This window comes from Populus alba, chromosome 1 (assembly GCF_005239225.2).
Source record: "Populus alba chromosome 1, ASM523922v2, whole genome shotgun sequence".
NCBI lineage: Eukaryota > Viridiplantae > Streptophyta > Magnoliopsida > Malpighiales > Salicaceae > Populus > Populus alba.
Genome location: NC_133284.1, coordinates 7,236,033 through 7,258,122, shown reverse-complemented (window position 1 = coordinate 7,258,122; position 22,090 = coordinate 7,236,033). Strand labels below are relative to the sequence as shown.

The window sequence follows — 22,090 nt, the reverse complement described above, 5'->3', positions numbered from 1 at the left end:
GGATGTGCAGCTGTACTTTTTTTTAGATGGTATGACGCACGTAGACAGATAATGGTTGGATTGCCGCTAGTAATCGATTATTTGTATTTTTTTTCTCTCTTCTCTCTCCTGACAATTAAAGTGCATAATTATCCTATTTGTTTGTTGTTTGTCAAATAAGATATGTTTGTCAGATCCAAGATGCTTGGGTATGGCATGGTTACTAGACCCAAGCTTCTAGGCCTCGCAACCATGGCAGACCCATGTGCTTGGGCTTGTTAACGTGCTAGACCCACACATTTAGGTAAAAAAATTTAAATTTTGTTAAAAGCATGATTGGACTGCAAAAATAAACATTGCCTCATTCAAGTAAGATTTTTCATTCTTATACAATAAAACTTAACTGCAAATTCTTTTTTGTTTGTGCAACTTATTAAATAAAATTTTTATATTTGAAGAGGAAATAATGAAAAACAAATTGAGTTCTAAGTGATTTATTTTAATTCTTCAAAAATAAACTTCTTTTTTTTGTATGCATTGTGGATAAAAATATTAATTTTATATTTCTATCTAACTATTGGATGATTTTTTAAAGGGTTCATGTATTTTTAAATTTGAAATGATGTTACATGATCTAATTGTCAAAGTTTTGTTATATGTAGAGTTTATTCTACATAACTATTAGTATATATGAAAATTTAAAATATATTGTCATAAGAGAAAACTTTTAAACTTTTGAATTGATACATTATATTGTAGAAAAAGAAAATATTGTATATGTAAATGACTTATTATCTTTTTGACTATCTTAATTTGTGAAATTTTGTAGATGATTTCTTTACTAAAACTAGAGATTAATATAAAAAAATGACCGAATTTTAGGAATGCATATTGTTAATGTCCTAAAATAGAATAAAATAATATAGAAAATATAAAAAATATATTTAGTTAAAAAAACAAAGATGAAAATACAAAATAAATATGTTTTGAAAACAATTATAAGTGAATTTCTATATTTTCAAAAAAAGACACATGGGTTTGGCATGGTTGCTAGGCACAGGCGCTTGGGTCATGTTAGGCCCAAGCGCTTCGATCGGACATGGTTGTCATACCCATACATGTGACTCTGACTTTTTTCTTAACAATACATTAGAAGTATACAAGGAATTATTGGTTAGATATCCTAGGATATTCAACATTTTTGCATGAGTATTTTGGTCCTCAATAAGACTATTTCCTTTACCTGACTCAGGAAAATTATGCAAATTCTAAACGTCAATCGCAAGGTATTTGGATCCGACAACTGCACCAAACCCAGGGTACTTGAGCCTGACAATAATTTTAAGTCCAAGTGCCTTGAGTCTGGTACCAATCATATCCTAAGCACCTTGAATCTGGGAACCATGTCAGTCCAAACATCTTGGGTCTCACAACCATACCAGTCTAAACACCTTAGGTCTTATAAAAGTTAATTGGACGTGGCAACCATGCGTGGGTTTGACATGGCTGCCAATAGGGGTGAGCATTTTCGGTTCGGTTCGGTTTTGAACTGAAAAAAACAACCAAACCGGTTCTCTTTTTTTTTTGAAAAAAAACCAAAACCGAACCGAAACCGAGTCAAACCGACCGGTTTCGGCCCGGTCCGGTTCGGTTCTTGATTTCAAAAAACTGAGAAAATCTATATGCTCATATTTCTTCCACCCGGAGCCAGAGCTTTCCCCTTTTTGGCTCTTTCCCTGTTAAGGATGGTCACCAGCCCCTCCCTTTGCAAAGAAAAACCAGACCGGCCTCTCACCATTCTTTCCCTAGCAAACAAAGTAACAAACCCTGAACCCAACAAACTGCATTAATATACATAATCCAATATTTTCTTCACCTAATTAAAATTATGGCAATGAGATTTCCCAAGACAATCTGGTTCCATTCATTGAAAGCATTGTATGGAGATCAATATTTAGAGATATGGATGGATCAGGGGTTAGAATAATAGAAAGTTTGATGAATGACCTGACTAAGTTCACCCCCATCCTCACAGATCGGAACCCTTTCTCACCTAGACACCCATTACAGCCTCCCTCCAACAGCCACAAAAACTCAGCTGCACCACAACTCAGCCTCTCTGCACCACAACCCAGCTAAGAGGGAGAGGGAGAAGGGAAGGCTTGAGGAGGTTACTGGAGAGAGAGTGAGAGGGGCTGCGGCTAGGGTTAAGAAGAGGGGGGATAATTTTTCTATTTATAATGACTTTGTTTGAACCGGTTCGGTCCGGTCCGGGTTAACCGGTTCCTGCATTACAAAACCGAAAACCGAACCAGGATTTTTCCTAACTATTCTAATCGGTTTAATCGGTTTTTTTTATCGGTTCGGTTTTTTCAGTTAATTTTTTCTCGGTTTTCTCGGTTTATTCGGTTTTCCAGTTTTTTTGCACACCCCTAGCTGCCAAACCTAAAGCGTCATACCAGACCAACATTACTTGAGTTTGGCAAAGAGTTGAGTAGAAGTTTAAAAATTAACTTACTTGGTTATGTTTAATAACACTATTAAAACATTCTTCATATTTTTAATATTTTTTTACATTTTAAAAAAAAATATTGACCTGTGCGGAGTGTATTATTATTATAACAAATCACTCTTTTTTCCATGGTGATATTTCTTAAACTTAAGTATAGAAACACTGATACAATGTAAAAAAGAAAATAAAAAATTTGAAAAACAAGTTAAGTTTTTTTTAATGTGGGATAATTTTTTTTTTTATTTAAATACTTCAACATAAAAGAATAACATAATATGTTTTCAATATGGGATTTGAAACCGTTTAATATATATAATCTATATTTTACAAAAAAAAATTATTTTTTCAATATGAAATTTATAGTTTTTTAATATATATATATATATATATTATGTTCACAAGAAAAAAAATTATTTTTTTTTCAATATAGGATAATTTTTTTTTATTTAAATATTTCAACTTAAAAGGATAACATAATAATTTTTTAATGTGAGATAAATGTTTTTTTTTTTAAATATTCTTTTAAACTTTATTATTTCTAATATATATAATCTATATTTACATGATTTATTATTAAATTTTTTTATATAAAATATTAAAACTTTAAATATATTTTTTAATTTTTCTGAATTAATATATAAAATCTAAAACTCAATTTCTTAACTTAAATTAACGTCGAGATTAGATTTAATAACTATGATTTCACGGTCGTGATGTCAAGGTCGTAACTGAAAGAAGAACAGACAAGTGCTTAGCTTATGCGAAACACGCGGCAAGGTATGAGAAAGGCCTGTAGCCTTTGGGCGGTGGATGAGCATTTAACCATGATCCAATTGATGTCATTATTTATTTATTTATTTATTGTTGTTGGAATTGTCATTACGTCCCCTAAAATGCGGAGGGTGTTGTAAGAGGAGGTCCAGTATGACTGCCAAACCATTCTTTATTTCTTACCTTCTCTTTCTTATTACCTCGGTTTTCATGACTGTCTTGTGCTATTCTTCTATCCAGGATTCATTGTTTTGTTGTTCTTCAATTTAGTCTTCTTACCCTTAATCTTTAGAAAAATGAAGAATCTCAACAATACCTCACAAAGTCGATAACTAAACGGATGTTGAAACAATTATTTAATACATAGATAAATAAATAAAAAATAAATTAAAATAAATTAAAATAAATTATCAATAAAAATCCTAATCAACATAACAGTGAATAATAAAATTGAAATAGAAAAAAAGATGACTGAAAAAAAATAAAATAGAGCACCGAACCTGAAAGCACCCATTGATAAAAAAAAACAACAAAGGGCTGCTATTTTTTTTCTCTTTTTTTAATTTTGATCCCTTGCTTTTTAATTTCAGAAAATTGAATTCTTTTTTGTTTTGTGAAGTTTAGCACCAACTTTTTTTAAATAAAAATAAAAATAAAAAAGATTATTATAATTAGGTGTTTTCCCCACAACTTTTGTTAAAGTTTAACTTTTGATTAACCAAGTATTTGAAGAATAAAATAAAAAAATCAAGGAAAAAAATCAAAATAAAAATTAATTGTTCTGTTGACAAGTCATGTATGATTTTGAACATTTGTCCAGGCATGGATATTGCATTATGATTTAAGATTACAAAGAAACAGTTATTCTTGAATAATTGAATAATTTTAATTCTGTAATAGTAATTATTTTTCAAAGTATTTTTTATATAAAATATATTGAAATAATATATTTTATTTTTTTTATTCTCGCACATCAAAATAATATAAAAACACTAAAAAATTAATTTAAAATAAAAAAATTAAAAAAAAAATTAAACTTTTTTAAAATATTTTTTAAAACGCAAAAACAAACATGTTTTTAAGGATAAGTACTAGGACTAATAATACAATTTCAACATGATAATTTCATTTTTGGGTGTCCTAATCAGATACCGGTACTGGTTCAAATTAATTGAAGATGGAGAAGAAAAATAGTGCTTTAAGAAATGATGAAGGGCTAATATCTTATTTTCCTGGTTGAATTAGGTTAGTTCAACCTTCCAACAAATCTAAAACTACAAGAATTACAAAGAAGGTTCGGAGTGACTTCACAACCCGCCATGAACATGCACAAGCAGGGGATTTGGAATCTGGGATGTTCAGCCCCAGATAGAGTACTCTGAGTCGACAGATCATCGGATGATCACAGATCACAGTGCCCTGAGCAGACAAATTAATGATTTGTTTTTGAATTCATGTATTTCTCAATCCAAAGGAGCAGAACTTCAATTTTCTAACCTTTTTTTTTTTTTAATAAATGAATATAAATGCAGTTTTTTTATATATATAATGGAAAACTTCTGCCAATAGGGTAAAAACCATTGTTATTATGAATAGTATGACACTTGAATATATCTGCTCCACAAAGAAAAAGCCAGTATAAGCCTTGGAAGTATCGTAGTCATTTCAAAGGGACCAATGCACATTTCAAAGAAGCTTCATCTTGTCTTGCTTGCTTGGTTTGTAGTGAAAAGAGAAATAAATTTATTTAAACATGCAATTGATAGATAATACAGGACTGAAAAGAACACCACTAAAAAATATATATATCACCCGTCATTTTTAGACACGAACGAAGTATAATATAATCGGGTAATTATCGGTGATCTATTCTGATATGTAAGATTTATCTTAATGATTATATCAATAACATGTGGATGCGGTTGATGACAGAGAGCAGACAGATTTTGGTAAATGAGGAGGAAATGGGCAGGGTCGTTCTGGCCCCAGTTGCGCCACCAGATTGGAAGGGTAATCAACCGCCATGGGACCGTCACAAGTTCAGAGCATGCATGAGAAAATGCATTGACTAATGACAGTGATTTGATGATGATGATATGTTAATCCATATCCACTACTACATGGCCCTCAAGACAAAATTATAAGAGGTACCGGTGAGGTTTTTAAATTTAGAAATTATTTATTCGAGTCTTATAAATTTCAGGGTTATATAATCGTTAATTTCAGGGCTCGTGAAATTAATTAAAATATACATATACTGACCTAAACACCCAAATTAATAAAAAAAATATACAAAAACATGACCTTTGTTTTCTCAGCTGAATAGCTTTTATAAAACCAGAGTCTCGTATCATTCAAGAGTTAATAAGAAATTTACTAATAGCTGATACAAACAAAATTCCTTCCTTTTGCTCACCTGTGTAGGCTTTGTTAGAGAATAATATAAATTATATCCCGAGACGTCACTTAACAGCTTAAGCTATTGGGTTAAGATGATTCTTTGACATGGTATCAGAGCATTGATGACCAAACGGTCACGAATTCGAATCTCATCATCCCCCATTTATTTGATAAAAATTAAGCACAATGTAATATAGACTTGTGCAAGTTTCAAGTTCAAAAGGCTTTTATTTGAGAGGATATATTAAAAAATAATATAAATTATATCTTGAAATCTTATCTAATAGCTTAAGCTAGGGGTGAACATTTCCGGTTCGATCCAGTTTTCACCAAAAAAACTAACCAAACCGATTTATTTATTTATTTTTAAATCAGAACCGAAACCGGTTCAAACCGACCACTTTCGGTTCGGTTCGGTTAATTGAAAGGAAAAACCAGAAAAAACCGATTTCATCTTGGCCAAGCATATCAAGCAGGTTTTCTGAATCAGGAAGCCAAAAAGAACAAGATTCAAACGAAAATTTGAAAAAAATATTTATCACAACATCCATTACAGTAATCGCAACATGAATGGCAAATCAACATTCTTGTAAATAAATATAGAAAATGAATACATAACAGATCTACAGAAATTAGAAAAAAAAAAATAAACAAGGACAAAAATTAAAAGATAAAGATTGAAGAGAGGGAGGCTCCAGAGCTGCTATTTGGTTGTTAATCCATGAGCTTAGTCGACTATGCTTAAAGAAAAGGACAAAAAAATTGTGCTTGAAGCCTTAAAGAAAGGTTGAGAGATGAAGATGTTGAGTGGGGGTTGTGAGAAAGGTTGAGGGATGAGAGATGAAGATGGGAGGGGGGGCTCTGCTGAGAGATAAAGATTGAGAAACATGGGCGATAAAGGTTGAGAGTGAAGATAGGGGTGGGGGCTGAGTTGAGAGGTAAAGATTGTGAAACATGGGTGGCGGCTAGGGTTTAGAAAGGAGAAGGGGAAAGCTGAAAAGTAGGTATTTATAGTACTATTAATTTTTTTACTTGAACTGGTTCGGTTCAGTTCGGTTTATTCGGTTTCAGCTTTTTAAAACCAAACCGGCTTGTTTTTTAATTTTTCTAATCGGTTTGATCGGTTTTTTTTTAGATTCGGTTTTTTCGGTTATTTTTTTTTCTGGTTTTCTCGGTTTAATCAGTTTTTCGGTTTTTTTGCTTACCCCTAGCTTAAACTGTAAGGTTGAGATGGTTCTTTGACAAGTCTAACCAAGATGCAGAGGAGACATTGGTAGCTTTTAGATGTGACCGAATGGCAGATTATGTGAGATCATATACATATATAATGATAACTACGTCACGAAGTGGAAATTCATGAAAGTAGAAGGAGGTGGGTTTTGTTTCCAACCTTGAAAAATAATCCTATTTGGATTATAGACGCGAGGTTCGGACTTCTTTCGTGCGATTTGAGTGCTGATTTACGTGAGAAGCAAGCACCGAGTCTTTTATACAGTCTATTTTGTCTTCCCACGTGTCGTTCGTTATTCTTACTTCTTAGTGTCTTCTGTCTTCTCTCCCTCCTCTTTTTATACTCTTGCACTTTTGAAGCCAAGAAAGAAGTTAAGCAAAGGCAATCATCCTTTCGCTTGCCCTTGTCAGCTGCCTGCAATGGAAGGTGGCAATTTTTGGCAGAAGCTATTTGGTAAGATACATATGCGAAGTCTTTAACTATAATTAGGAAACAACAGGCTTAGCTGTAATATTTGTCTTTTCAGATAAATCAAGGTTTAAGTTCTTGTTAATAGACTATTTGAAAAAAATAAATTGTTTTTGTTTTGCTTAAATCTGGAAAATTTCATCCTTAAAGAGTTTGTCACCAAAACTTTGGGTTCTGATCTTCTAATTCCAGCTTCTACTTTGTATTCTCTTAACTTTCTTAGGGTGAATTCTCTCTCGTTCTTGAATCACTAATCTGATGTATCATATCCATGTGTGGGCGTGCACAGTCGTGTGCAGCTGCGTACAGTCTTACTTTGGATCGAGTATCTGTAGCTTCAAAGAGTGTTTTTTACATTTGAATTTCTCTAAACAAATTTGTTATTGTAAATGTTTTTCTGTGAGTACAGATGCATCAAACACGTTGACACTGGATGGACTGTATGCAGTTCCAAATAATCACACGATCGATTACACTTCAGCCCAACCAGAAGATTCTCAGGAGCAAAACAGGGCCAATACTGATATGGAAGTAAATGGCAACGATCATCAAACACTCAATTACTTCTCGCCCCAACCTGGATTTTCAACGGCTCCAAGAACAGCAGCTCTTGAAGTAAATGATAACAATCATCAAGCACTTGATAGCCCACAAGTTCAACCAGGAAGTTCTGATTTCTCACCAGACAAAGCCACTACTAAACTGGAAATGAATGACAAAAGTCACCAAACATTTGATTACCTGTCTGCTCAACAGGGAAGTTTTCAGGCTGCAGAAACAACTTGCCGTAATAATCGGGTAAGAAAATCTCCCGAAGGTTTTGAGTATCGAACATCTGAAAAGAAAAGAACGGTCGACAAGGCATACCGGGAAAAATGCAAGGTAAGACCAATTACCTCTCCCCCAGAATTTAATGTTATTTGCTTATCTTGCCTTGCTCAATTTGTCTTCTTCCTTTCATTTTACGTGCTAATATTTACTTTCTTCAGGAAGACAGAGAAAATACCAAGGCAGAAAATGATCGTCTAAAGACAGAAAATAATCGTTTAAATCAAGAATGTGTTAGGAATGATCATGCTTTAAAGTCTCAGGAAGAAGAGATTAAGCATCTTCAGCAAGAAGTTCGTCGATTGGAAGGTAGCCTTGATACACAAAAGATGGTCGTGGAGGTTTTCACAACGCACCTAGTAAGTTCTCTCTCTTTCATTTCTTAATTTAATTGATTCATCTATATCTCACTATTATCTTCATTCCATTTTGCAGGTCCAGTCCCAAATTATAGATCTTCAACGTGAAAATACTCTTCTAAAATCTCAAATGGATCAATTAACGAGCTGTGCTAACAATCAGGACAACTCAATTACACTTCAGCTTCAAGGAAGAAATGAACAACTACGACGTGAAAACATTGTGTTCAAAATGACTGTTGAAGCTTTATGCATGAAGATAAACAATGATAAGAACCATGAAGAGGAACATACACGATAAAGTACTGTACTACTAATATATATACTTTATAGTATTTGTCTCAGTTACGGAACTTTGATTCACTAAGGAGTGTTTACTGTGTCGGAAATGTATAATATATTTTTTAATTTTTTTAAAATTTATTTTTAATATCAGTATATAAAAAATTAACTGGTCTAAAATTAACTTGGATGACGGTCTTGCTACCTAATTTTTAACCCATTTTTTAGATAAGTGTTTGAAAATCCAAAAAATAGCAAAAAAAACAAAAACAAAAACCCAAAAAATATATGTTCTTGATATATTTATATTATTTTTAGTATTTTTACTGTCATCTTAAAAAAATTTAAATTTCAAAGGTTTTTAAATGCGATCAACTTTTAATGCATTATTTAAAAATTATTGGTTTTTTTTTGAAGTGATATTGATATTGTTTGTTTAAAAAAAAAATCAATTACAGATGTTTTACTAAGCATTTAAAAAAAAAAATATTTTTTTTCTCTCTATAAATAGAGAAGAAAAAATTGGGACCAGGGGAGGAAACAGATTCACAAAGGGTGAGGGCCAATTTTGAGAGTAAAAAAAAAAAAATCCTAAATCTATCTCTTTCAAACCAAGTTGCCACCCCCATCTTCCTTGATTTTTTTTCTCCAAGAACCAGCCAAAGCATTCCCTTTCCCTTGGCCAAAGCAGTTGCCATGCCAACACCCACCGGTTCCCCATCTCTACTCCAACCTCTCCATCGTTCCTATCCTTTCTTAACCACAAGACACCCCCTCACTCTTCCTTCCCATTAATTTCTGGTGCCCCTCTATAACCTCCCCACAGCAAACCCCAATCTATCTTCCTTTCCTCCACAGACTAGCAAAGACAGCCCTTGACACTACTCTCAGCCGGTTTTCACCGTCAGCCGCAGTAGCACCATCCTCACCAGAGAGCCAGCAACCCACCCACATCAGTGCCTGGGTAACACTCATTTTCATCTTCTGCAATCAGCCTCCCGCAGCAGCTAACACACAACAACGCCTATAGATCCAGCCCCATTTCCAACCAAAACCAACGACTAGACAACACTCTTTTCTCCTCCATCGCTGCCGACTAGACGTTAAAGAAGCCCAGTCGCTGACAGCCTTTTGGCCTTCCCGCCAGCTACATGAAACGGTGGCGTGTGGAGCAAACGCGCTGCTACTGTTCCTGGAGTTCCGAAAGTTTTCCCAGCAATTACTGATTTCTTGGGGTTTATTTTATAATTTTTGAATTGTATATTGTGTTATTTGATTTTTATTATTTTGTAACAAGTAAATGTGGGGTGTGAGAAAAAACATAATGAAAAGGGATTTTGTGTATGTTTGTATTTTATGTTATGAATGTTATAGAATTATAAAATTAAAAATACAAGAAAAAAGAATTTAATGATTTTATTTGCACACGATGAAGGATTTTGATCTTATTTATAAGATGTATTTATGTTAAAAAAAATAAAGAGTTTGTTTTGTTTTATTGATGTTAGAATTGTTAGATTTTTAAGGATCTTTTTATCGAGGAGATTATTTTTTAAAAGGCTAGGATCAAGATAAATTGTCAAAACTTTCAAGTTATATCAAATTACGAAACAATTTATCTCAGATAAAGCGTGTTAGGGGTGATAATATTTTTTTTTAATTACAACCAGTTTTTTACTTTTAAATCTCTGACAAGACTAATACACTTGGATTTTCTAATGATCTTAAACCAAATATTAAGTGACGACTTTCAAAGATTAATCAAGCAAACAAAAAAAATCGCTTTCGATGCCGCGCGGGGACGTGCAACAACCGGTAAAAACATGACTTGTACTGGGTAAAAAAATTCAAGATGAAAATTCTTCTTTAAAATATTAAGACGATTAGATATGGGATCGACCTCGGTCAATCCAGTTCTCGGATCATAAATATATTTTATTGGGTTTAATAACTTAGTTTTTTTAAATTATTTTTATTTAATTATAAAAAAATACTTGTTTGCAAAATCAAGTACTAACACAATGTCAAGAAGTTTGTTTGAAACTGCAATAACTCGATATAAAATAAACCCAGATAAATAAGGAAGCTTGTTTCCTAATTAATTCAATATTGAAGGATGAAATAAAAAAAAATCAAAAGACAAAAAAAAAGGCATATCAGACTTGGTGAGTAAACCTATCAAACTAGCAAACGAGAGCTTGGACTCCAGAATTAATAACTTTATTTTTTTTTTCATGGAACTTTTCTTTATTTAACTATACAACAACAAAAATAAATTATCACAAAATCAAGCACCAACCTAATATTTGATGTTTGTTTAAGACCACAATAATTTCATGAAAAGCAAAAAAAAAAATAAAATTAAATCCCAATTCTCAACGAACTCAAATTTAAAAAATGAAGTTGAAAAAAGTAATTCAAGAAAAAAAAAGAAAAAAGATTTAACTCGCTAAATCAGCAAATTAGGTTAACCTGGGGTAAAGTGAGATTTGAGATTTTATATGTTAATGATGAGTGAATTAAGTGTGATAGGAAGTTTAATACTAAGAAAAGCATGATAACTTGATAGTAAAGAAATTCGTAAGTTGAATGCGCGCGTACATGAGGTAGAAATTAATAAGTGTATTAGCCATATTTATAGCTATGACTTATACCAGGAGGAGTAATGAAATGTTGGAAAAACATGGAATTCAATAATATATGTATGTTTCTTGAAGTAGTTCTTACAGTAGCCATTCACAACAGAGAACAGTTGGCCTCAAGATTTTTCACTGAGGGCTCATACTGATGACTGCTTGTGTGTTGATGCAGGATGTTGAGAGGCAATTTCTTCTAAAAGGGACATCAATTTGCTGATGTGGTGGTTAGGGGTTAGAACCAGTTGTGAAAAATGGAGGATGCTTTTGGTAATTTGATTTCTCGTAAATTTATTTATTTATGAAAAAAGATGGGATCAGGTTTTTTTTTTTTAATTTGAATTTGAGTTTTTAATTTGAGGATGACCCATTACAAATTGAAAGAATACTCCATCTGAAGTTATTGTAATTGATAAATGGGGTTGGGGAAAGAAGGGTGCTCGTCCTTTTTGTTATAGATAGAAAACAAAAGTCCCATATTTTTTTAAAATTAGCCTATTGGCCATTTATAATTTCTTTTAGATAAGATTTTTTAAAATTTATCTACTATCCACCGACAAGTTCTATAAAAAATTATCGGCCAATAAAACCAAGTCCTCGACAACAGGTAGTTAAAAGGGTTGTGTTTCACATGGTACCGCAGTGACCTCGTCAAACAATGCAGCGCTTTGTGTAGTCTTCGTCAATGATTGATACTGCCTTCATTTTAAAAAGAAATCAGCTCGCCCATGATTCCTCACAACCACATCTCACCAAAAATCCCTCAATATGCATTCAGCCGTCCAGTTCAGATGCTATTCATCAGAAACTATGAATATTTCTGCTGGTGCTAACAACTGTTCTGGTCTTGACATTATTATGGGTACGTGAATATGTTTTGAATCTGTCTTTAGCTAGAATTTTAATTTTCCCTTCGTCTATGCTTATCTTGGTTTATTTATAATATTCAGGAAGGGGAAGAAAAGAGGAGTACAAAATATTGAGGATGTTTGCATCATGCAGCTTTATGGGAGCCGGATCAAGTTCATATATCAGAGATGTCTTGAAGCTGCATTGATGAGAGTATTAACTTTGCAAATCGTTATTTAGGATGACCTGATTCATGCAGCACAGTAAAGACAACGTTTGGTTTGGACGAGTAGGTGATTTTAGAAAAAGAAAACAGGATGCTCGGACAGACAAAACATGCATGCTTTTCTGTCAGATTATATGCAAATCTGAACGACACCCTGTAAGGTACAACTCTTTATTGATCAGTTACCTTAATTTGAGACTGATGACGAAAAATTGTCATTAAGAATCGTTATTTGAATTCATAGATTTGTTTTTCCAGACTGGTCTGATTTGAGCTGCAGATGTAGTTCTACCTTCCTTTTTCTAATTTTGTTTTAAAATTTAATTTCCTTCTTACTAACTATTTTATGTCCAAAAAAGAAAATCCTTATCTATCTAGAAGTACCCAAGACGATAGCGAGAAATTAGGTTCCAAACAGTGCTTTATAATTTTTTTAAAAATTATTTATATATATATATATATTTTAGAATTGTTTTGATGTATTAATGTTAAAAATTATTCTAAGTAAAAAAAAAAAACCCAACCCTGCTTGATAACTTATCCTATGCTAGGGGCTGTTTTTTGTTAGAAAATAAAATAAATTATATATTAAAATTTTATTTAATTGTTTAAATTATTGGATTGAGATGGTTCTTTAAACATAATATTAGAGTTTTTGATAATTAAGTGGTCACGAGTTCGAATCTCACCATTTCTATTTATTTGATAAAAACTAAACACATGGTAATGTGATTTTATTTAAGGGGGTGTGTTAAAAAATAAAATAAATTATATCTTGAAACCTCACCTAATAATTTAAGTTATTAAGTTGAGATGATTCTTTGACAACCTGAACTCAAAGAAAAAAATTTCAGTGACCCGCATTCCTTTTTGTCCATCATTCTTACGTTGTCCACAGGTTCGACCATTCCATGAGTACATAACAGAGTTCATAAAATGCTAAGAAGAACTGTAAGAGTAGTTTTTGTAAGAAATATGCCCCTCCATTTTCTCTGTCAGCAGTGATTCAGGAATCAAATATGACAACAACAATGACAGCAGATGGAACTGCGCGAGACCCTTCATTTCTCGTGTTCCATATATACATGATATGAACGCACTCAACAATCGACGATCCTTTCGTTCAATTGAGATAGCAGACCATTTAATTATGAGATGATTCGAACAATTGAACCCCCATCACTGTTGGAAAATTGGAAAATTTCACCGAAATTGTGATTGAGCGTTTGAATATAACACTTTCAAGTAACGTTTTTGGATTGGAAAGAACTAAAAAGAGAGCAGGTTTACAAAAACTTGGTGGATATCATGGCACACGGCCTCTAATATCAGCACCTTCCAAATGACAACAAAATCTTGAAGACACGATTATCAAAATGTTATACAGCGGCCTTAAACACACAAAACTTGGACAACTGAGAAGAAAATGTCAATAGCATTATCAGTTTTTGCAGTTAAATATTTCTCCCCCTGATCCTCCCCTTTCCGCCGCTCTTCCTTTTTGCCAGCCTCGACTTCTTTTTTAGCTTCTTCCCTATTGGCTTCAACGACCTCTTAGTTTGATTTTCACCATCCATTTCCATATCCGTTGCAGGGCCAAACCATGGTCAAAGTCATTATATTAGAAATTTGTACGTACTACCAGAAAATATATAGTCAGTGACTTGTTGTAACTTTTAAAATTTGACAGATGATATATCAATCTACTGCTGGTTGTAATAAAACTTGAAAAAGAGGAAAAAGAATGAAGAATCACAACCATGAGAAACTAGAAAATCTGGAGATCATCCATTGACCTTTATAACAAAAGTGTCAATTCTAATATTGGTAAAAACATCTACTTGTATGCGAAAAAAGTGTAATTTAATAATCACAGAAATTGTCAGTGAAATCATGCTTATGTTAATTATATGGCACAATTGTATCCATCTGCTTCTCCAAAGATCTATATAAATTTAAAAACAAAATTTTATTTATTCATGCAGCCCAGCAGATCAACTGATCTGACAACTAGAAGCTTGGCCAACCCAGGTTTTACTTCAAATCGGCCTCCTCCTTTTTAACCAAAAGGATGCTGTTTCGGATTTTCAGGGTCCCCTCCTTAATGACACCGTTTCGGTTTAAAATCTGAAAGAGACTCGGAATAGTGGTGTCGACATATCAGGATGGTCATCAAGCCCTGTAAAAGCCAATTACGATGGGACCTTTTGCACTGAAATTATCTTAGTCGCTTTCTCATCATCTTCACAAGGATAAAAAGAAACACAAAAAACCTCCTAAATCAACAACCAAAACATGTGAAAGATATAGTAAACAGTACGAAGTAAAAACCCTAATTGAGGATGTAATGATTAAGCCCGGAAACACTTTGGACTCTCTAATTATATGATAAGTGATTTGTATTTAAAAATATATTAAATAATATTTTTTATTTTTTTAATATTAATATATAAAATAATTTTTTAAAAAAATTAGTGCTACCACAAAAACGATCATCTTCGTAAGGTTACTATAAAAAATATATGTATAAAAAATATAGTCAATTTTCATCCAATTCATACATCCAGCCATTATCCATATTAAGTCCAATGAGCCAAGCCCAAAAAGAGCCTAACAGTAACTCAAGACAGCCAAAACAGCGAGAAGTGTTTCAACGATGGGAAAATGTGCGATGATATGTATATTTTGATCACATAGATAAGCAATTCATAACAAAGATAATATAACCTGAAAAGTTAAAAAATTAGAGTTCATAAAAGTATTACACAATAAAACATATCTCAAAACACTAGTACTATTGAAATAAAAAACTCCCATCCAATAAATATTATTTAAAAAATAAAGGTATAAGAAAGACACTACAATATCAATTACATCTTGATAAATCAAATTTATTATTTGTCCCAATAAAAAAAACATGTTGTATCATGTAAAACACAAGTTTATTTTATAAATACATAGCTTCAAGAACACTTTAATCATTAAAATAAATATAATGAGAAATCTATAAATAATCATAAATCTTGTGTCGACTTTCTTTTTTAAAATGTAAAGTGGAGTGCTCGCACACGTATAAAATTCAAGATTTAACAATGCAATGCTAAACACTTCCCGCTGGTTAGGAAGTAGAAAATAACAAAGCCTTTGATATACATGTTGGTTCACCTCCACCAAAATCTCATACAACTTTCTGATTAATTGATGAAATCATATGCCCGCGGACCTCCTATAATTTATCAAACACAACCTTCAACGCTATCCATCCTCAGAATTACACCAATATCTTCATTCCATCTGAAATTAATTAAGATACCATCTCAAACTGATATTAGAATCCGAAGAAACAAGCAAAACATGTAATTCTCTTCACAATTCAAAAGGGAAGTTGATCAGGAACAAAGTTTCAAGCCTTTCCAATGAACTCTACATCGAATAACAGGACTGAATCTGGAGGAATGATGCAAGAACCTGCATTAGTTTTGTAACCTGTGAGAATTCTCTTTTTCAATAGCCCAAATAACATCATAGAAACAAGTTCTGTCGGTTAAAAAACACAGTGATCAATGCTATTTATATATTTATATATAACAAGTGCAAAAATATATTTAGTTGTGAAGTATCTGTGAACCAAGGGGATGCTTAATCACCTCCTTTGCATCCAGCCCCTCTCATGCCATATGCCAGTTCTGGAGGGAGCTTCAATTTACGTTTTCCACCTAAAATCCATCAAATATAACATGGTTGATGTCAGATATTCAAAATACAACCAAGAAGCTACTGTTTTTATATATTTTCTCGTACCAGCTAGCATAGGAGGAATTCCATCACCACCTAGAATACCTTGGTCCCAGCCTTTGATGACCTATTGGGTTCATTTAAAGGAGCTGTGAGTTGTTTAGAAATTAATCATCCAAAACCAGCAACACTGCTCCACGGTCTGTAACCGTAACATAATGCAAGCCAATATATGAGAAATTCCTGCCATTCCGACCAGTTTTATGATTTACCTTGCACTCTTTTACCAACAACAATGCAATCAGTTGACTGCAGTTCTTATCCTTGAAAATGAGAAATTTTCAAAAAAGCTTCCGGTTTGAATTAACAAATCAAACTAAAGTACTAAAGGGAAAATCTTAAGAGAGATGACCACTTAATTTAGGAAATTAAATTAATATTCCAAGACATTAGACATGTAATGTATTTAGATTCATCCCAGATTTAGACTTTTATATTCCAGGAATATCAAGTTGATTCATCATTTAATCCTTTCCCCCACAGCCACAGCAAAAAGTTTCAAGAAGAAGAGATTATATAGACATTCGCATACCTCACCAACCCCAACTCGAAACGTGAGAGGCTTTCCACGATTGTAGCTGCTATCGAAAATCTTTCCACTCTCCAATTTCCCGACATAATGTGCCTGTTCATTTGTTCATCCACATAATAAAGTACCCGGGTAAGCATATAAAAACGGCAAATCTCCAACACATCTCGTTCTTTAATGTTACTCAATGACCATGTTAAAACTGGCTTAGACGTACATGTTACAGATCAAATTTGAAATTGGCAAATGGTGCCAGCTCACAAAACCTTATGGACAAAACGATTTTGATATTCTACCTTTCTTTTAAACTGGCTGAAAAAAAGAAGATAATTACCTTAATGAGCTGTCCCTTGACAGCCTCGGGGCCAGTGCCCACAATTTTGTCACAGAAGGCAAGACCCGAAGGAGCAACTGTCAGCTCACATGGAGCTTCTTCAGCTGTTGCAGTGAGCTGTTGTTGCAAGAGAACAGCAAGAAAGCCTGCGCAGAAGCCAAGACCAATTGCTTCTCTTCTCTTGAAAAAAGTCTGGCTTTCTTTCGGCTGCGGCTGTCGAGAAAAGTTTTCTTGGCTGTGGCTCGATAATTTGATACTCGATACTTTTGTTGGCTTAGTTTTTTTTCTTCTCTGGGCCAGATGGTTTCTGGCCCAGAAATATGTGGGACGGGCCAGAAGGATTCTGGCCCAACCCGGCGGTCTGGGCCGGGGTCCGGCCCAGACCAAGGTAGGATTTTTCTTGGGCCAAAACCGGCCCAGCGAATTTTGGGGCTGAGTCCGGCCCATTTAGTTGGGCCGGCCCAGCCCACTTAATATATTAATATATTATTAAATTATATTATATTATTATATTATATTATGTGTGTGTGTGTATATATATATATTTTTTTTTTTGTTTTATATTGGTTTTATTTTTTATACTGTGGAGATACAAATTCAGTATTTAAAATACCCGGTTTTTCGTCTAAGACATCCAAGATTTTCAAAGATAAAATGTTTTTTTTTGCTTTGAAAAATTATAAAAAATTCCTTTAAAATATTGTTGATTTTTCCCGCACATTTTTTAAATGACTTAATATTGGTTTGTATTTTTATACTGTGGAGATACAAATTCAGTATTAAAATACCCGATTTCGTCAAGAAAAAAAATATTTACATAAAAAAAAATGTTTTCTTGTGTGTGTTGCATACGGCCAATACTCTAACATGTTTTGAATGTTCTTTTTATATATAAAAAAAAATATTGGAAGTTTTGAAAATGTGTTTTCGCATAGATTTCTTAAACACAAATTATTTTCTTGCATTTCTGGATTTTACAACATGTTTGTAAAACTCCAAAGGGTATTGGCCAATATTCCAAAAACTATAAAAAATTTATTTTGGGGGGAATTCATCTATTATTCACCGCTAATGTTTGGATAAAGAAATCCTTAAAGGACGAATATCCAAAATATTATTGGGAGTAATAAATCCGCACACATCCTTGAAAGAAGCCTTGATTATAATTGAGGACATTTCAAAATTTCAAATTTTTGACTCCACGGTTTACGAGCCGTGAAAGTATGAAATACTAAGGCAAAAGGAGGCTTTTAAAGCGCTTTGAATTTCCTTAGATTTCTAAATTTTTTGTCCCTCCTTCTTGCGATTTACGAGTCGCAAACTCTTGAAATACTAAGGGAAAAATGAGCTTTCAAAGCACATGGAATCTCCTTGGATTTCTATCCAAATAAATTTTATTTGAATCAAACCTAGGAAAATTGATGGGATTAGAAAACACCAACACCATAGCAATTATAGAGCAAACCAAACACCAAGCAGCTTACCTTAGGTAGGGCGTACTAGAGGTGCTAATACCTTCCATTTACGCAACCAGTCCCTTACCTTAGAATATCTGAAAGACCAGTTAGGGTTCCTAGTGACCAAAATACTAGGTGGCGACTTCAAAGAACCAAATCAGCAAAAACAAAATGAAAAATCGCTAGTCGAACCCGCAATTGGATTTTTTTTTAGGGTGCGACAGAATGGCGACTCCGCTGGGGACCCTTGGACTAAGCTTGATTTGTTTGTTTGTTTATGCTATGTGTTATTGGTTTTTGTTTTCTTATGATGCTTTGTTTAAAAGCTTTAGCATACATCTTTACATTCTATCATACATGACATAGTCATGCATCACTTTATTATTATTATTATGTTTTGGATGGCACACACATGTAACTTTAAGATTAAGTGGGGGACTAGCAGCTTGCCTTATGACTTGAGTCAAGGTTGAAGTTTGTGTAAACCCCAACTCTTTGCTGAGTGTTTAGATTGATTGTGATTGGTACACGTACCATCCCACTATCTGCTAGACCTCCATATCGCCTTTACGAGGGTGGTCACTGGAACAGCAAGAGACCCTCTTTTAGAGACCCAGTAGTAAACCTACCCTATGTCTCACGTAAAAGAACTAGAACCTATCCTTAGGGTGTATGTTCCAATATATCTTTTGCATAAAAAACAAGTCTAAACCCCCATGCATTTTGAAATTGCAGGACTTGTGAACTAAATGACCATCATTCACTAATCTTTCCATCGTAGAGTATGGAAAAATTCTAAACTGTCACAATTGACTGAAGGAGACTGCCTTAGAAGCGATGCTAAGAAGATGTCACTAATCAAGAATCTGAATTGAATGTTGAATAAGGTGAACAAATTAACGACTCATTTTCAGAATGTGGATAAAGATGCATTTTTTTGGAAATACGGACGTTTGATGGAAATCGCCAAGGTAGAAGTTTTAAGCCCAGCTGTGTGAGCTTTAGTTCAGTTTTGGGATCTAGACTACCGATGTTTTTCCTTTGGAAGCATAGATTTGTGCCCCACGGTTGAGGAATATGGATTGTTGACCGAGTTTCCCAACGACCTGTATCAGATTTATTCTCCTTTAAGATCCGACAAGATCATCCCTGAACTGTCAAAACTGCTCAGAATCTCCAACTTGGAAAAGTTTCTGGAAAAGAATGGTATCGGTTTGAAATGGAGGATGCTAGAATTGGAAAAGAAGTCAGGAGTAGAAAAAGAGAGATTGATTGCCCTAGGTATATTTGGCCTTGTATTGTTCCCAAGTCAGATTGGTTTAGTGAGTTTGGAAGCCGCTATTGCTTATGTGGAGTATGAAAATACACAAATCAATCCAGTGGCTGCTATTTTAGCCGAAACAATTTTGACACTTAACTATTGTAGGAGGGCGGGAAAAGGAGCAATGAGATGCTGCACGCAATTGTTGTATATTTGGATGGTTAGCCATATCGAAACAAAAAAACCTATCTTCAATAATTTTTTGTGGTTCACCCAAAACCCCCTAAAATTGGTAGAAGAAGAAGAATGGGGAGATCTAGACAACCAAGGTTGGGTTGATAAATTAGAAGGTTTACCTAATAGCGAGTTTAAGTGGAGAGCCCCATGGGTAACGACAATGAAGGTCCTAATGAGTTGTGGACAAAGACGTTGGGTACCATTAGTGGGGATTACGGGTTATGTGAGTTATGCTCCTGCTTTAGTGGTAAGACAACTTGGGGGCATGCAGTTCGTTCCCAGGACTATAGGAATTGCTCAATTCTTTGGTTTGTTCAAAGATCCCATGGCAGAAAAGGTTTTGGAGATCATCAAACAAGATTGGAAGCATCTAGTGTTGGTAGAGATAGAAGGTTTAAAAGATCCAAGTACGAGCGGAGGATATGTAAAATGGAGAGACTCGGCTGCTTCAGCCATGCCTTGCATAGAAGCCAAATCTCCTCAAGCTGTAGAGGAGCCTATTAAGAGAAAAAGGGTTAACATTGAAGATGGTTCAGCTGCTTCAACCATACCTTGTGTAGAAGTCAAATCTCCTCAAACTGTAGAGGAGCCTATTAAGAGAAAGAGGGTTAACAGTGAAGATGAATTGAGAAGGCAAGTGGAAGGACTGCGAATAGAGTTGAGTAAGAGCAGAAAAGACAAGGCACTGTTGGAAGAAATGATGCTAGAAGAGGATAAAAGGAGAACATTTCTAGATGAGCAAATACAGTCTAGAAATGCAAAAATAACAAAGCTTGAGTTAAAGCTGGGCGAGGAGAAGATTGCTAGGGAAAGAAGTGAGAATGAGCTAAAAGGGGTGAGTTTGGATTGGATGCAAAGTTGCTCTGAACTTGAAGCAATGGAGATGGACTTTAGCGACTGCCAAGAAAGTGCAGAATATTACCAAGAAAAATTTGCGCAAGTGCAATTTGAACTAATGGATAGGATTGGGAAGTATGAGGTTTTGAATAAGAAATATATGGAGTGGGAAAGCGAAAGGAGAGGTTTCAAGGATGTTGAAGCAGAGTTAGCGGACTCTGCTTAGTTGGTGTATTTGCCCCTATGTTTATAGGTGCGATAGGAATTTGAGCTGCTGCTGGTGCTTTATTAGGTTGAGTAGACGTTCCCTCTCCATCTTTGGCTCTCAATATTTGTTCTAACATACTGGTTAGGTGCGCCACATCATTCCGAACTCCTTTAAGTTCTCTTTGGTACTGAGCTTCTGGTTGTGACCTTTCTTCGTTTTCCATTCTTGTTCTTTGTCGAGTGTTGTGGATTCTAGAAGGGGGACCTATGTTTCTTAATCTGCAGACGCGTGCATAGATGTATGAGAAAAATGTATGATTATGATAGATGCATGATTGAAAAATGCATGTTTCATTGGGTATGGATGCAGCCTTGATAGGAGTTCTCTTGTGAACGAAATAACAACCCTCATATTATAAGCATTCTCTTGTCACATTGCTTTGATAGGAGTTCTGCCTTTCGAGTCATTTGCTTGAATCATGTTCACCAAGAGACAGATTTTGTATAAGAAGATGGGTCGACGCCCTTTTCATTAATGCTTGGATAAATTGATTACATTTAGGAAAGAAATACAACATGCTAATCCCTTTCCTCCATAAACTCTTTAGCCAAAGGTAAGAAAGCAAAGCCGTGGTTCTCAATCTTCCCCAGAAAGGCATCAGTTTCAGCTAGGCTTTGGCGATAGCGAATGATGTCTCCTCCCACATTCCACGCATTGATTCTAATAATTCGAGCATGTGCAGCAACTTCGTCCATTTGCTCATCTGTTTTGGTCATTTTTTCTATGAGCAACATGTTGGTTCTGTTCAAAGCAGTGTTGTTGGCGTCGATTTGATCCTTGTGCTTTTCCATTGTTACTAGCTTCTCGTCTAAATACTTCACCTTTTCGCGT

The 22,090-nt window shown here is 34.1% G+C and overlaps 2 protein-coding genes across 2 annotated transcripts; one reads left to right on the top strand and one right to left on the bottom strand.

The window, feature by feature from the left end:
- Positions 1-7,079: 7,079 nt before the first annotated feature.
- Positions 7,080-8,967, top strand: LOC118036779 (uncharacterized). Its single transcript, XM_035042602.2, has 4 exons — positions 7,080-7,346; positions 7,771-8,243; positions 8,351-8,548; positions 8,625-8,967. The coding sequence occupies exons 1-4, from the start codon at positions 7,313-7,315 to the stop codon at positions 8,847-8,849; spliced, it is 930 nt and encodes a 309-aa protein (XP_034898493.1). The 5' UTR covers positions 7,080-7,312; the 3' UTR covers positions 8,850-8,967.
- A 6,700-nt stretch (positions 8,968-15,667) lies between these two features.
- Positions 15,668-21,422, bottom strand: LOC118036805 (peptidyl-prolyl cis-trans isomerase FKBP13, chloroplastic). Its single transcript, XM_073407113.1, has 7 exons — positions 21,231-21,422; positions 20,706-20,800; positions 17,200-17,506; positions 16,869-16,961; positions 16,343-16,403; positions 16,189-16,257; positions 15,668-16,009 (listed from the first exon to the last, which is right to left on the bottom strand). The coding sequence occupies exons 1-7, from the start codon at positions 21,420-21,422 to the stop codon at positions 15,945-15,947; spliced, it is 882 nt and encodes a 293-aa protein (XP_073263214.1). The 3' UTR covers positions 15,668-15,944.
- Between the last annotated feature and the right edge of the window lie 668 nt (positions 21,423-22,090).

What these genes read in the sequence shown, in the direction of transcription:
- LOC118036779 (XM_035042602.2), top strand. Translation starts at nt 7,313, where the DNA reads ATGGAAGGTGGCAATTTTTGGCAGAAGCTATTTG. An exon ending in TTTTTGGCAGAAGCTATTTG is followed by an intron (nt 7,347 to 7,770) that starts GTAAGATACATA and finishes CTGTGAGTACAG; the next exon opens with ATGCATCAAACACGTTGACA. An exon ending in CATACCGGGAAAAATGCAAG is followed by an intron (nt 8,244 to 8,350) that starts GTAAGACCAATT and finishes TACTTTCTTCAG; the next exon opens with GAAGACAGAGAAAATACCAA.
- LOC118036805 (XM_073407113.1), bottom strand. Translation starts at nt 21,422, where the DNA reads ATGGAAAACGAAGAAAGGTCACAACCAGAAGCTCAGTACCAAAGAGAA. An exon ending in TCGCACCTATAAACATAGGG is followed by an intron (nt 20,801 to 21,230) that starts GCAAATACACCA and finishes CTCTATTCGCAG; the next exon opens with TCCTTCCACTTGCCTTCTCA. An exon ending in TTCGAGTTGGGGTTGGTGAG is followed by an intron (nt 16,404 to 16,868) that starts GTATGCGAATGT and finishes TGAACCCAATAG; the next exon opens with GTCATCAAAGGCTGGGACCA.